The sequence below is a fragment of the Cylas formicarius genome, unplaced genomic scaffold (genome assembly GCF_029955315.1).
Source record: "Cylas formicarius isolate icCylForm1 unplaced genomic scaffold, icCylForm1.1 PGA_scaffold_1__22_contigs__length_36826433, whole genome shotgun sequence".
Lineage (NCBI taxonomy): Eukaryota > Metazoa > Arthropoda > Insecta > Coleoptera > Brentidae > Cylas > Cylas formicarius.
Window position 1 is genome coordinate 30861444 of NW_026844264.1, and position 16325 is coordinate 30877768.

At 32.4% G+C, this 16325-nt stretch overlaps 1 protein-coding gene across 3 annotated transcripts in view; it reads left to right on the plus strand.

Annotated features, from left to right (window-relative positions):
• The window catches only part of LOC132696022 (whirlin), a 103645-nt gene extending 90746 nt beyond the window's left edge, over positions 1-12899 (plus strand). For all 3 annotated transcript variants that reach the window (XM_060660542.1, XM_060660543.1, XM_060660544.1), the window contains 3 exons: positions 2524-2787; positions 7289-7444; positions 7506-12899. In XM_060660542.1, coding sequence (XP_060516525.1) covers positions 2524-2787; positions 7289-7444; positions 7506-7571 — 486 coding nt within the window. In that variant the 3' untranslated portion in view covers positions 7572-12899. The remainder of the gene's footprint in view (positions 1-2523; positions 2788-7288; positions 7445-7505) is intronic.
• The last annotated feature ends 3426 nt before the right edge of the window (positions 12900-16325 follow it).

A 16325-nucleotide genomic window follows, 5' to 3' on the forward strand; every position in this document is an offset into this window, starting at 1 on the left:
CGATAACTCATATAGCAGAAAAGAAAATAGTAGTTTTTAATCAATATTTTCGTTTACTTATAATGGTTATCTAGATAAATATAGATGCTAGTGAACCAAATAACATAGTTTATCATGCGTAATATTCCAGGACTTCTAAGGATAGAATTAGTTAAGTAGCTTTCGTAAATTTTCTAAATTCAGGTGGTTCATTTCATACAAGCAAGCCAGAAGAACAAAAGAAACTTAAAACTAGGAATGTGGGTCGCGGTTTTATTAAGATACGGTGGTAGTTGCGGTTATCGTTATGCGAATCGACCAGGAGATCTGAGACGGGGACGATAACGCATAGGAAGCGATGATCTGAACACAAAAAAAATCGTGGTTCGTGAGTACAACGTAAGCAAAACGACTAATAGGTTTTGCGGCAAATCAAAAGCCGTAACTTCGAAAATACGAAAAGGAATCGTGAGTGGAGACTTAGATTATCTTGATTGCACAATAAGGAATAAATTCATCTTGCGGATGAAAAAAATTCGAAACTTCGGGTCACGTAGGTGGAAGATTGTCTTTTTCTTTCCTGTCAATGCGTAGGAAATTTACAATAGGGCTTTGTGTTATAATTGCTATTTACAACGACTTTGCAGACAATATAGACATTATTTGAACATCTGCGGTCTGACTCTGATAAAATATGTATGGGAACCGAAACCCTTTTGTCGATATCTTTATAGATATCGATATTTGACTTTTACTGGTACGTACACATGACGCGATAATTGTGATAATTGGATCGTAGCTGGTTGTTAAAATATAACTTTGTAAATAGAAGCGGCTTATTTGACAACTAAAAGAACAAAAACCGACCGGAAATCGTTTAAAGATCTTTCAATTCGTTATTTCTACGTCGAATAATAGGCTAATAATTTTGTACGATTTTTGATATCGCAAAGAAAGTAAGTAAAGTAACATTGCTTTCAGTGAAAGTTCGCTCCGCCGTGTTATTCAAATAAGAGTTTTGATCTGTTCGATCTTGATATTTAATACCATTAGAAAGCTTTCCTTTGTTTTTATTTAAGGCGGTAGGTGTAAAGATACCAATATTAAATTACGACGTAATATTATCCAGTCAATTACAAAACAACCCAAAAACCAATGATGGTCATATAGTTTTATGGTTCTGTGTGAAAGCTGGCTATTATGTCAATTTACAGTATGTTAGTCCAGTCTGTGACAAAAAATAAAAGATATATGAAAATCGAAACTAAGTACCTACTAGTCTAAAAAGTGTTTCGTCAGGTCCGATTAGTATTGGATAGTCCCAAAAACGAATTACACGAATTAGGTGAAATGATGCTTTTACACAAGCTGGGAAACTCGGTTGAACACTTTCAATTATGTTTGTGTGAGTGTTTAAACAATTTTACATTATTTGGTCCAATCCTTGAAAAAGATTATTCTTGATTTTTGATATTTGATCTTGTCTCTTAGTCTGTTGTCGCCTACAGTCCCCTGTATCATTGTTCTTCTATATTCAATATTGAGCTTCAAACTTTCATATTTGTTGCAATGGTAGGGGATTCTTTTCTGTGCGGTTTAGTCAAGGTCGGATTCATCGTTTACTCTCGGATAGGTACAGTTTTTTTTCTATTTGTTTTATATTTCACCATATAGAAAATCTTACTTCTATTAGACTATAAGCCGTCGTGTCTTGTACTGTAGTCTAAGGAACATTACATAACAAAACTTTTTGCAGCCTAAAAGTTTTATTTGAAGGTTATAAGTTATACTTCTATTAAGGTATGAGCCGTCGTGTATTGTTTCATTTCAAAAAATAATGGAAAACTAAGAAATTGAATTTTTCGTATTTTCAGTTCATTTCAGATTTTGACCCTACATAAAATTGTAAGTGACTGTTGATATCATCTACTATGCTCATTCTATCCACATTCCTAAACTGTTTCATAACCTTTGAAGCTTAAAAATTTTATTTGAAGGTTATAAAGTTATACTTCTATTAGACTATAAGCCATTGTGTCTTGTTTCATTTCAAAAAATAATGGATAACTAAGAAATTTAAATTTTCGTCTTTTCAGTTCATTACAGATTTTGATTATACATAAAATTCTAAGTAACTGTTGATATCATGCTCATTCTATAAGCTTTTTGAATGAAATAATATATGCTTAGATTGAAATATATAATCTTGAACTTTGTTATATATTCAAATAAACGCCTAGCTAACCTACGATATTTCTATGCACATTCCTAAACTATTGCATCGTCTCATTACAATTGATCTATTAATATTGTTCGTATTACTAACACAAGGAAACCTTTTTAATGCTCTTACAAAAAGTTGTTACAAATTATGCAAAATTTCGCTAGACGTCTACTAAGAGAATTGTGTACCATCAAATGTAGCAACTAAAGCTTTGTCTTATGAACAGTTTTGTATGGTCAACTAATCGTTGGTAATGGTTTTGGTTAGATGTCGTCGACAGTTCTAAAGTTGCGTAGCTTTCATTTGAAATTTACGTTTAGGAACTCGCCAATAAGCTGTCCCGCAGCTTCGATATGAAAGAGGATTCTTCGTTGCTGGAAAACGAAGGTGGCATGAGAAGGCACCAGTCGATGCAGAGGTTAACCAGAGATGGCACGTCGGAACCCAGGGAAGCCGCCCGAGTTGTGCAAGACGAAGAGGGCAATCTTCGTGTGACCGTTAAAAAGACAAAACCTATTTTGGGCATAGCTATAGAAGGTGGTGCCAATACGAAACATCCTTTGCCGAGGATAATCAATATAAACGTGAGTACTCGTTCATTGATTTTTTCTTGATATAACGGAAGGTAAATGTCTGACATTCTTTTAAATAGTTACCGTTACTAAGTGAACCTTCGAAAATTAGGACAATGAAAAAAAAATAAAAATAGTTTATTTACAAAAAAAATGTGCAAGCACAAATGACAAAGTGTGGATGGGACAAATATGGAATGAGCTATAATTAAAAAGTATAATTAAATATAACTAAATATAATAAATGCAATAAGTACTAGCTATCTTAAGTTTAGAGCTGAGTAAAGATAAAAACAATCATATTATTTATGTGATTTTAAACTAACCAACCAAACGTTACATTGTGAGAAAAAAAAAGTAGGGATCGAGTGTGTTCTAATTTGGAAAATATTCAGTATAAATTCCAGACAGACACCAGTGTGGTGTTCATTTAAATAATCTTCTAATGAGAAAATGTCTTTTAATGCATGGAAGAATTTCTGAACATACGCTAATACGGGACACAAAGTTTATTTTAGACGTCCAATCAGCATTTGCAATATGTCTCCCAATTTAAGAACACCGTATAGTGGCAATGTCTAAGTATATATTATTATTCAGCCATCTCCATTGATGGTTTAAAAAATTGTCAATCAATCTAAACTCTCTAAGGTTGCTCGCAAGTATACTTAAAAACTTTCGAAGGCATTAGAGACCGGGAACAATTTAAAATTGCACTTGCGGAGCGGATAAATCGATATAGCAGAAGCAGAAGTCTTTCATCTATTCATATATATATATATATATATATATATATATATATATATATATATATATATATATATATATATATATATATATATATATATATATATATATGATGACACTATATTCCGGGATATCATCCGTTCGCTCGTTGAACTCCGACTGGAATCCTGCATCCGACTGGAATCCTGCAGACGTTTCGCCAAAATCTCACTTGGCATCTTCAATGCTCGCGCTCCTAAAACACTTCGAACTGTTTTCGGAGCGCGAGCATTGAAGATGCCAAGTGAGATTTTGGCGAAACGTCTGCAGGATTCCAGTCGGATGCAGGATTTGCAGGATTCCAGTCGGAGTTCAACGAGCGAACGGATGATATCCCGGAATATAGTGTCATCACATTTTTCCATCCGTGAATCAATACGTGAGAATATATATATATATATATATATATATATATATATATATATATATATATATATATATATATATATATATATATATAGTTCAGCATAAATTGGAATATACTGCGTGACCTCTGTAAAATTGGTATTGTTATTATTTTTTTAATATATATTAATTCTTCTATTGTCGCTGTTAGTACAATCAAAATCATTCATTTACCGTGCTACTATTATTAGAAAACGACTTCTTTGACAACTCAAAATTCAAAAACGATAAATTCTCATTTCAAGTGAAGTCCCTATTTTCCAAGTTAATTGATCACTTATCAATTTCAATTTCTACCATACATGGAAGTCTTACATGATCTTTTAAAACCGTACCGCGTGTTAGGTATATATACGCTTAACTATGTTAATAGTACAGTTACTTTTGAAGGCAACATAAAAAATTGTTGAATGGGACATTCATTATGAGCATGCGGCAGTTGCGACACTATAATCAACAGTGCCGTTGACAGCGTCAATATGGTAGTTTTCAGCTTAGATGTAACATTTTATTGAAAATATTTTCTATAAATAATCCCAGAACCCACGAGGTTGTTTAGATTGCTGTTTGTGTATGGGGCTCACATCTGAACCCTCAAGGTCGCGAAGATCACGATCAATCTGAAGGCGTTCCAAATGTGGTTACTTTAAGCTGAAGAAGATAAAGTCGTTTTGAATAGAGCAAAGGCCCATCGAGACCTCTAAATTGTCATGTCTGAGACAGTTCCTACGAAGTGAACTCTCAACTTATTATGAAGGGTACATAGAGGATCGTTGGGGAGTTGGAAGGAAACAGGTCTCTTTTTTGAAGAATATCAGTGAAAGAAATGAAGCAGTGTAGAATAGCTGAAGACAAATACCAACTCGCCATTGTAAAAAAATTCATATAATAGCTAATTTCTTATAACACTTCACACTTTTCGCATTCGCTTTGACTGTATCTTATTTGACTCTTAAATTTTGATTCTCGTGGTGGTGATAATGTTATGAAATAAACTAACTTTGGAAATGAATACTTCGTTCTTTCCTGATCGTTAATTTTGTTCCATTCAGGCGAGCTTATCATATTGTAAATCGAATTGTGTTTGCTCTTCCGTTAAACCGTAGAGTTGGTGGTGTTTAATGTGACGCCCCGTTCGGGTTTTCTTCGCGCTCCTTGCCGACGGCGGCGAAGGCAATCACAAAAATTTATAGTTCTCATTAAACGCGAAATTCCGAGCCTTTAAAAATAAGACAATAGGAATAGAAAATTAATGAGGTTTGCATTGATATCTCGAGCCCTGTTTTATTTAAATGTCTATAATCCTCTCGTTGAATTTCAAGGTTGGCGATATAAAATCTCCTCGCGCGAATAACACACGTTATCATTTACTAGATCTGGCGGTAAAATCGATATAATAATGGGTGTATTTCGTTCGCCAAAGGCGTCGATTTATGAATGTGGGGAAAAATGTTTCTCGAAATGTCGACTCTATAGGATACAGCATTTTTTCTCTTTTTAAACTTTTTAAAGTTGTGACACCCGACTATTCCTTTTAAACAACACGCGCGGGAATGATCGTGACGTCATACCGCTGCTTTTCGATCTGTACGGCCACGTGTTATAGTGTTCCCAAATAGCACAAGAACGTCAGTAAAACGTAAAACATCCTCGGGATATCTGATGGGACATCCTTTAAACGTCTCAAGGAGATACGATGTTATTAACTGGAACGTCCAGTATATCAGATATATCAGTCCTTAGGATTTTTGTTAGGACATACTAAGGATATCCAGATATACTAGTTGAGATGTCGTCAATATATCCGACTGTAAGGATATAGGATATTATATAGATATACCAGTGGACCTTACTTAATGATTAGGTTATTTCCAACAGCCTATGAGAAATACTGGAAAGGTAATGTCCAGTAGTCCAATTGGTTGTACGACTACAAAAAATCTATCCCAGTATTTGCTACTCGAGTGTGATGGAATTAACCTATTGAGTATGGTTGGCGAAGTCATCGCTGGAATCAAGTTTTTTCCAATTAATATTTGATCTTTAATTCTGCTTTTGATGGTATAAGTGAAGGGCTGCCGATTGATACCATTAATCAAACACATTTTATACACATCTGATTTTTTTCTATTGCAGATATGAAAAAATTGTAGGTATATAATATAACGAAAATATAGAACAACCTAACCTAAAGTACCTTAAAAATAGAGTAAGATACTGTATCTTGAACTAAACTCGGAAAGAATAACTATTATTTGACAGGTTTTGCGTCATTATTTGATGAAAATAGCTTTTTTGTGTGTGAGTGTTTGAGTTGTTATCTTCATCTGAAAATATTTTAGTTTTGAGAAAGATAGGTTTTAAGTAAAGGCTTGATTTGATGCTGATAGTACTCTCATGAAAGTAAGTGATTTTAGATACTAATCTCCACGATGATATAGGTATTTCATTTCATTAAATACATTAAACTCTCATCGGTAAGATCTCTTTTAATGAGAGTAGCTACTATCGAGCGCATAAAAAACTGGAACAAATATAACTTTTCAGTTTGACAGTAAAGGTCTATTTTCATGCAATATCTTTTGTCAACCTAAAAATTTTCCTAGTTTTTTTGCTCGTGATAGGAAAAACGTTTTCATGAAATAACCCAAAAACCATTTTAACGCGAAAATTGTACTTTATGAAAGGTGATTCCTAAAATTAATCCTTTGTTTTTGCTACTATACTATATAACGAAAACACTACAATCTAAAAAAACTAAGTATTTTCCTTCTCGGTTGTTCAAAATTTAACTTTTTAGGTTCCTATTGTAATATTCCCATCTATTTAGAGGATATCTGTGGTATATCGTGTACAGTAAATCCATTCAGCCGATATCCCTGGAATGTATTTTGCAGTATATACTGGGGATATTGTGTGCTATCTGGGTACTAGTCCAAAATGGCAAAAATTTTGTATTTTGAATTAAACTATTTTTATTTGCTCTGAAAACACTTTCACATTAACACAAAATTTTCTTATTCAAAAAACCATTTTTTTTTTAAATACCCATTTTCCAAAAATACCCCATAATTCTGAAACGATACTAGATATTCATTTGCGGTTTTTGCGAGCATGTTTTAATTTCCGTCTATCTTGCATTGAAGGGGGAGTTTCTCTTTCAAACGTCCAATTTGCCCTGTACGGCGCCTGATCCCACGCAACATGTTTCCATAGTTATTTTTGTAATACGTTAGAGATTTATGATGAGTTTATTGCTGCACCTTGTCATCTTCAGCATCCGTTTGGATTATTATTAGTATGATTTATTAAATGAATTTAGGAGAATGGTGCTGCCTACTCTTGCGGAGGTCTCGAGGTAGGTCAGTTGATCCTGCAAGTGGACGGCACCCGAGTGGAAGGACTGCAACACCAGGACGTGGCTCGACTCATAGCCGAATCGTTTGCTAGACGTGATCGAAACGACATCGAATTTCTGGTAAATATCGCCGAAGAATTATTATTTTACTATCTGCAACGCATAACTGTAAATTTATTAGGTTGTTGAAGCGAAAAAGAGCAATATGGAACCTAAACCCACGGCACTGATCTTCCTCGAAGCATAACATTTGCTTCGCCTCCCCCCTAGTGACCCCCCGGGGCCTATCATTGTCACCGAAGCCGAGGATGTCGGGAAAAACGACTGACAATTAGAGCTCCAAACTGTCCAAGCTATATCGCAAGAGCCAGATACAGGCGGTATATGTTGTTGCATTTGCCAATAACGTTTGCCGGATTTAAAACGCATTTTGGCTTCGCTGATTCGAATTTTATCTGGATTCAGCGTATTGCGTGTTTTTGAAAGTTGTTAACCTATAATTTTTCGCAGATAAAGTAACTTTATATTTGCTATTTGGAGGATAAGGAAAAAGAATTTATTATTAGGATAAGTACTCTTGTTGACCATCCCTCGACCTCCTAGCGTAACTTGAAATTACAGATTCCTAACCAAAATTTTGCTACTAAAATGCTAATTTCATAAGGATTTATTTAATAAACAAAACGCAAGAAATTCTTAACGTTATTTCTCCTACTGCCTAGGAAATATAATTGCAACAAAAAGCTAAGCTAAAATAATGCCCTGGAAGAGTGTTAAGACTATTTTAAGAATATCCTAAGTAAAATAAAGTTGGGTAATGGGAAAACTGTAACACTAAAAACTAAAAATGCATTTTTGAATAATATTTAAAGCGTGCAAGAATTTAAATCTTTTCTTCAGTAATTATTATAATAGGCACTAAGCGTGACGTTGGATTTTTGATAAAATATCATCAGCCGTATGACAATGGCAATAATTTCTATCCATTATTGCAAACAGAAGCAATTCGAAGCGGCATTTTAAGGGTATGCCTTTGACAGTTGGAGGCTCCATGAAGAATAAAATTCTACAACTACTACATATCATTCGTCGAAAAGCAATATTCGAACATTTTGATGTAAACTTTTCTTATGGCAACTGGGGTTCGTGATCTTAAATATAAACCTAATCTGAAAACTTCAACCCAATTTCAAGTTTTGGCGCCAAACACAAAGCGTTCGAATTATGCTGTAGCTGTGGTGGTAGGGTCAGTAAAATACTTTTACATTGCAATTCTGTGATTTTATACTTAACTAACAATAAATTTGGGCGAAAAGAAGCATATCACGTTTTTTTCTCCAACCTAGTCGATTATTTGATCTGTAACAATAAAATCGATCAATAAGCAAATTCGTACCCATTACTGAAAAAAGCAAAAATGTAAAAGTATTTCTAACTTGTAGATTTACTAATTAAATACTATAATATGCATTAAAACCATTGTAATAAAACATCAATTTCATCGATAATTGTTATGATTGTTATTAATTGTTGTGTACAGCTTTAGTGAAAACAAACGCTTTTGTCGCAGCGTAATGGTTGTGCATATTATAAATGTCGTATTTTAAATATAAACAAGGACAAATGAATTTGAGAGCAACAAACTCGGTTACATCGAGTTGAAAGGAAACTAGCTATAGGAACACCATCAACCAGAAATTAAGAAAATCGAATTAGAAGACAGTAAACTAACTACAAATTCTTATCAAATTCTGCAAATACCCCAAATCTACAGCATCGACTGCTAGGGATCTGTGCCCTCGTCTAATCATAATATTTTCTATATACTGTTAAATATTTTAATGTATTTTCAATATACCAGTGTTTTCTCTGTTTCCTCTTCAAAAATTGGTATAAGTTAATGTTGTTGCCTTTGTAAACCATACTTTAGACATTTACTGAATATATAAACGTCAGTCAAATTTACTTCACATATATCACACTTAAAAGGACGTTCACCGTTAAGAAGATGTTTGTGGGTAATGGTTGTGTGTCCTGTAGGCACTCTAAAACTCGTAGTGCTTTCGTCTGGGTAGTTCTGTGGATGCATATTTTGCCGTTATTTCTAAGCAAAATGTTTTGCAAGTCCTGACTGATTTTTTCGTTGCGATCTCATCGTCATCTAGCAGTTCCCTTTCCTCTTTAGCGTCTATATTTTACTGCTACAAAGCGTGTGATACTTCTTCTACTATAGAAGAATAGAATATAATTCATTGTTTGGGTTTTTGGATATACTTGTACAATCGTCATATACGTTGTATGTATGTCATCGATACTTTTTTTCGTGGGTCTAGTGGCATCAATCCAGATCCACAGTAAAGGTTCCGGATTGGTGTTGTTGGAGAAGCACTCAAGCATTACCTAATTCCGATATTTTGAACCCAATCTTGTAATCTTGTAATAAATGAGAGCTTTGTATATTTGAAGCATGAGGTTTTCTTAGTCGACGAAAATGCGAACATTAAGTTTTTTCTTTTGAAAATTTAAAACCAATTTTTTTGTTATATATCCTTTTTTACCACTGCAGAACACTTCTATATCATCTACTAATCTATCTACTATATATTAATCATTAATAAATATTAATTATAATATTAATCATTAATAAATAATGGAAGCGTACCCTTTAGACCTTTTTTTTCAGTTTTTCTAGTGCTGTGGTCCTTCATCATGTCGAAAGCTCCATACCAAGCTGAAGGCTTCCTGTATATGATGTTCAAGCAGCACTAGATGACGAATATTCGATCGTTTTTTTCTATATCCTGCTTGAGACAAATAAGTCGTTACTCTCTATGTAGCTCTGAAGTCTGTTGTTCACAATTCTGTCAAACAGTTTGCCCATGCAGCAGGTTCAAGGTTGGAAACTTTCTCTCCAGGATTTGGGGTAGACATTCTCAGACCTAGCTTGGTCGCTAAATCTCCGACATTCATATTTAGGAATATCAATAAGTGAAGTGACAGTAGCGGAGTTGTTCTATTACAACGAACAACTGCTATCTGTGGTGGAGTTAGATGATTACAAATTGATACGAAACAATTAAGGAAGGAAGTAAGGAATCATTATTTTTCCGAAGAAAAAAATGAGCATCAAGCAAATGAAACAGAGTTTATTGTTTGATGGTTAAAACTCTTCAATTCCGACTTGACTTGACCCAACTAAGATTTCATTAATAACACATTGACTTGACGCTTGATGATTGTATAAAATATTTTACTAGGCAGTCCAAAACTGACTGGATATATCTACTTGTCGAAAAAAAAATGTCAATCCTAAAAATTTCAAGGAATATCCTATTGCGCATTGTGATAATAACTTTTTTTTATTAAGTCGTATCGTAAGATTTGATTCGATACCATATGCTACAACTTACTAGCACTAGTACAAGTACTCGTTACTCAAATTAGAACGGAATCTCAATGTAACAAAATAATTTGTTGTTCTACAAATTCACCAACGTAAAGCAATCAAATTTAGGAATGTTTAAAATATGACAATCGGTGACACATCCTGCAATTTCTAGAGGGAGAGGCACTGTAGCACTAAAAAAAGGAAAAACAAAACATGTACATACAAGAAAATTATATTTTAAAAATAATTATTTTCTATCGATTACATTGTGGAAACCCCTATGGACATAAACTATAAGAAAGCTAAGAATTTATAGCCGTGCCAAAAACAAGCTTGTATAACGCAAAATATAGCCTTATATTGCGAATTTTCTAAAATATCGCCCCGTTGTATATTTGTATAGTGTTACGGTAATGTAAAAGACTATAGATCTCGATCGATCCTTTTTTTAGATTCGAAGTTGCTCATTTTGCGGTTCACAGGAGATTGCACACAAACTTTCGACGAGTTTGGCCTACCGTACTTATATAAAATTATAATTAAAAAAATGCAATCAAGACTTGGTGCGAATAAGCATTTTAGGAAACACGAAGTGACAAAAAAGGATTAAGATGTGTTTTATGATTATGCTAACACAAAAGTTAAGAGGGCATTAACCCCAGCTATTTTCTCTATACAGATCCAGTTTTTAAAACAAATGCATAATATATTCTCGGGAGACATAATCGACCTATCCAACATTTTGATAAATTAGTATCGTTTTTTTTTTGTTTTATGTAGTTTATTGACAGATTCTTCAATTTGTCCTAATTGAGCATTTTGGTTCAAATTTCAGTGTGTGTATAAGCCAACCTACAATATGAAAAAAAAATTGATTTAAAAATTAAAAAATGCATGTACTATTAAAATATATCAAATGAAAAGGATCGATTATTATGTATACTTCATGCTCAATCAGATTATATGAGAGATGACACCAAATTTCCACTGGGACATTCAAATTACAGTCAAAATAAAATTGCCTACTGGCACGATAGGGGAAGTTTTTTGTTGGAAAATTTTATTAACGGGGCTTAAAATTACGAACCTTATTGTGCCCTCTTAATATGTTAGGAACTGCATTTCGATCCGCAATAATTTAAATGAAAGATCAAAAAACATCTCATCATGTTATCGTACTCGTTTGTACCAGTTGTCGTTAGCATTCTTAAATATAATATGTCCGCCTTCACTGCAACTTGCAAAGCACTGTTAAGTTAAGCGTCATTTAATATTACGTATTACTTAACTTAAGCATTACTTATAATAACACGACGATTAGTTTAGATAAGGAAACTAGAGCTTCTAGAAAATTTGTTGTCTACTGTGTAAATTCGTACCGTATTATATTAGGAATATAGCACGATTATCAAAAAATTAACTGCAACCTTGAAAATACGCCGACTTAGTTTTTCATGTCGAATTTTTAAATGAAAATGTAATGTTGAACTGTTCAATTTAATATGCTTCATTATAAAGCAGACTTGAAGGTTTTTAGTATATGAAAATATAAATTAATTTCTAAATAAATTCTAAAATAGGATCAAGTTTTATTCTTAACACAATGTTTTACTTTTTTGATTATTGAAATTATTTGTATATTAATAATTATGAAAGGAACGATTCCTTTTCTCCGTAAGATTTTGTACATCTTTAGAAAGTAGTTGACATTAAAAAAAATTTAAGAGGCAAAAATGTCATCATTATGTATCTAACCACCGCAAATGTGTTACATTACACAACTTCTGAATGTTAAATGATCCAGTGGTATCCTCTCATCTTATAAATATTTATAAAAGGTTGTCTTTGCTATTTTCTAGACGACAAAAAAAAAGATACAACGATCTTTTGTTGGTTAATGTGGCATAGATAAAAAAAATTAAAAAATGCGCGAAAATGGAGGATAATATTACGACGAGAATAATGAAATTATTATGAACTAACTTTGAATCAGTACGAATTTACATATAAATCACAACTTGTTGCATATTAACTGCTGAACTAATTAAGAGAAATACCTGTATATAGCGACTAGGTGCTACAATCGACTTTGTTCCCAAAACGTTTGATAATTTGTATTTTTTAAATAAGTTAACGTTTTCGCTAATGTTAAATATTGTTGTTGATAATACGCGTAAAAAATCAGGGATAAACAACACGCGATCTAGTGTACACTCCCTCCCCTCATCGCTCTATTTTTTCATTTCTTTTTTTTTTTGTTTTCAGCAAATTTGACAATTTATTTTAGTATTGAAAGTGTAATTATCCACAGTGCTGGGATGCATGAATAATCATAATACGTTTTCATATTATATTGAAATTAAATTAAATAATTATCATCTGCTTGCATTTTTTTTTCTGCAGCTCTCGTTTGGTAGGTATTATACAAAGGTCTATGCTGGATTCGCATCCCTAATTATTCCAACATTGTGTCTGTTGTTTCATACCATATAAAAAGTTTTAATTAATAAATAAATACGTTGTTACGTTATATCATGTAATTTTTATTGCAATAAATAAATTGTCAATTTGTGTAGAACAATAAAATACCGTTTTATTTGCCTAACCAACACTGACCAACTAATTAAAAACATCAAACTTGCATATCATACCGATTTTTTTTTATTATTTGACTGGCGGTCCATTATTTCATCCACTCGTTTTCCGAATTTTTGTATCTAAATGTAATGTTGTTTTTTGGAAACCCGGCTATTTGAACTAAGCTTAACCGCAAGTATAATATTTAATCTGATTAATGGAAAGAATAGAATTCACGTGGCCTAGTAATGAATGCTTCACCGGTCTGTTTTATTTTGTCTGTTTAGTTACTTTAAGGGGGCGACAAACAAAGTTACTGCCAAAATTGTTATTTTCGACTCCAAAAATTAAAAACACAATAGGAAGAAAAATAATTTTTCCCAAGAGAAACTTTTTCGCTGCCTATGGATTGAATGTAATTGATATATTTGATTAAGTTCCTTCTTCCCTCTTCTATGGTCAATATTTTTGGCTAGATGTAGGCCTCAGTGGTTATATCTTTCCTTATTTTTGGCTCATCGCTATCATTTAAAAACATTTAATTAGGTTTTTTTCCAAATATTTTGTGTGCATTTTTTAGTGAGTATTTTACTTTTATGTGCCGCAAGTAATGATCAAACGCCCGGCATTAGTCTATGGATATCACCTCTTGGAAAGACTGAGTAAAGTCTTTTGAGGGAATTTAATGTCGTTTTCCTTCATCATTATATATACACTATTAATGAAACAGTAGTTAGTTTTAAGGTGTTAGTAAATCTTTTAAAATACACCAGAATAACATCTTCGGTTATTTTCTTAATCTATTCTTCCTCCATACAAATTTTAAACAACTTGTTCATATCTCTCGTGAGATTTATTCCATTATTTTGTCCAAAAAATACGATACGAGACGGCTATAGATCATTATTGAACTGTAAAACTTATGATCTTACCGTACTCCACCGGCATGGTATTTTAAATGTGATGATTGTCAAGGTTCCCGAGAGTGATAGGTAGACGGACATATAGTTAACTTACATATGCCTTGATTTTTAAAATCGGAATCATAGTTACTTTGTGGCAATTCTTGGTTGGTCATAAAAACTGAAATTCGGAGATTTGCATTTGCATTTAAATGCACAGAATATCCAGAATATATGAATCGAAAAAATGAAATGAAAAATATGAAAAATTATGAAGATGTTCCGTTTTTTAAAACTAAAGCCGTTTTTCAGAAAATCGATTATTTTTTATCTATATAATAAACCTATGCGAATAAATATAAATAAAACAAAAATAAATCATAGTAAAAGTTTTCATATATTTACACACATTGATACTTCCATAGCAAATTGTAAAATATACAAATATTGTTTGGGATTATAAAAACATATAATTAATAATTCAATAACAGTCGCAACTTGCACAACATACAATTCGTAAATTAACAAACAATTCTTTGCAATTATAAAAACAATTTATAACTAATTTTCCCAAAAGAAAATTGTGTCTTCTATCTGCACAAATGTTTTAAAATGTATAAATTTAAAAAATTAAGTTTGTTTCTAATTTAAACAAACCTAGTTGTATTTTGAAATTAGTGAAATTGCCTATAAAAACTTCTCAAAATATATTTTAGGATTTTGAAGCCTGGGTTATTTTCAACAATTTTAACTCATTTTTTTACAGTTTGCTTGTAAATGACATCAACACTACGTTTACGTATAGATGACTTGTCCAGTATGTTAAATTTACAATATTTTGTCAAAAATGATCTTAAATTGATTTGCTCAGTTTTTTAAGTGGCATATTAGCTCCAACGAATGAAAGTGCTCGTTACACCGGGCTTGTTCGCTGTTTTTTATTATTTTGTCTGTAGAATAAATTTTTATCCACATAAAGCTATAAAATCAAAAAAATCAGTAATTAACTTGGGTTTACAAACGTTAAAAAAACGAATTAAAAAAAATCCTACTTTCGCGAAAAAAATGAGTAGACAATTTTTATAAATATATTAAAATTGTTTACATTAACTAAACACAAATTTTCTTGAATACGCAATTGATAAAATCAGCAGCAATTTCCTTTCACCGAAAAACTAAATACATCTTTCTTTTTTTACTATAAAATAATTCAGTAGAAAAATGTTATAAGCATAAATATTAACTACAAATAATGTACTTGAATACGTAATTTGTAGAGCCTAAATTTGCCAAAAAAGATGTATCTTCCTTTTTTTAGTATATACTGGTTTATACTTATAAATTTCAAACACGCTGTCCAAAACAAATTGGTGTCATCCCTAGTGAACTCAAGATAACTCTTTATCCACAACGTATGGAAGACAGTTTTGGGCATTTTAACAAACACTAGACGTCTGATACAATTCACTTTACAAAACAAGGCACACAAATGCTTTCGAAATAGAGGGTGTCAAATATCCTAATAATTTCCACCCTTTTGAACAATCGGATTCTGTTTGCAATACTATTTCATTAATTTAACAAATAAAGAACCTTTTGCTTTTTTTCTGGGAATACCCTATAGTGTGGGTCGATCATTTATAAAAAAGCAGTAAAGGACTTCATTCGGCCCCATCGTAATGTAATATAAACACGTGCTGTGTCGAAAATTGCTGGACAGGGTCTATATTTGACAATAACATGCAATAAATTCTCTGTTATTGGAGAAAACCCCCTTTCGTGCAAAACAAAAAAAAACAAAAAAGATCCGTTCCTCTTTAAAGTACCATTTCGTTCTCATATTGCGGTTGCAAAAATAAATTACATCCAGCTGATTCCCTCCGCAAATTTAGATGTTTATAAATTGTATTTGATTATTTATTTATTTATTTATCAAAACAGCCAGTATAACAAGTTGCAGCATTAGCATTGTAAACGCCAGAAATTCTCAAATCTCAAAGTCAAAGAGATTCTGTGACACAATCCAGCCATTTATTTGAGCAGTGATACTCGGCATTATCAAAATTACTGCTCTGGTTTATCGTTATTTGCGTCAACATTCAACTTACGAAACCTCTATCGGGTTCGCGTTCTC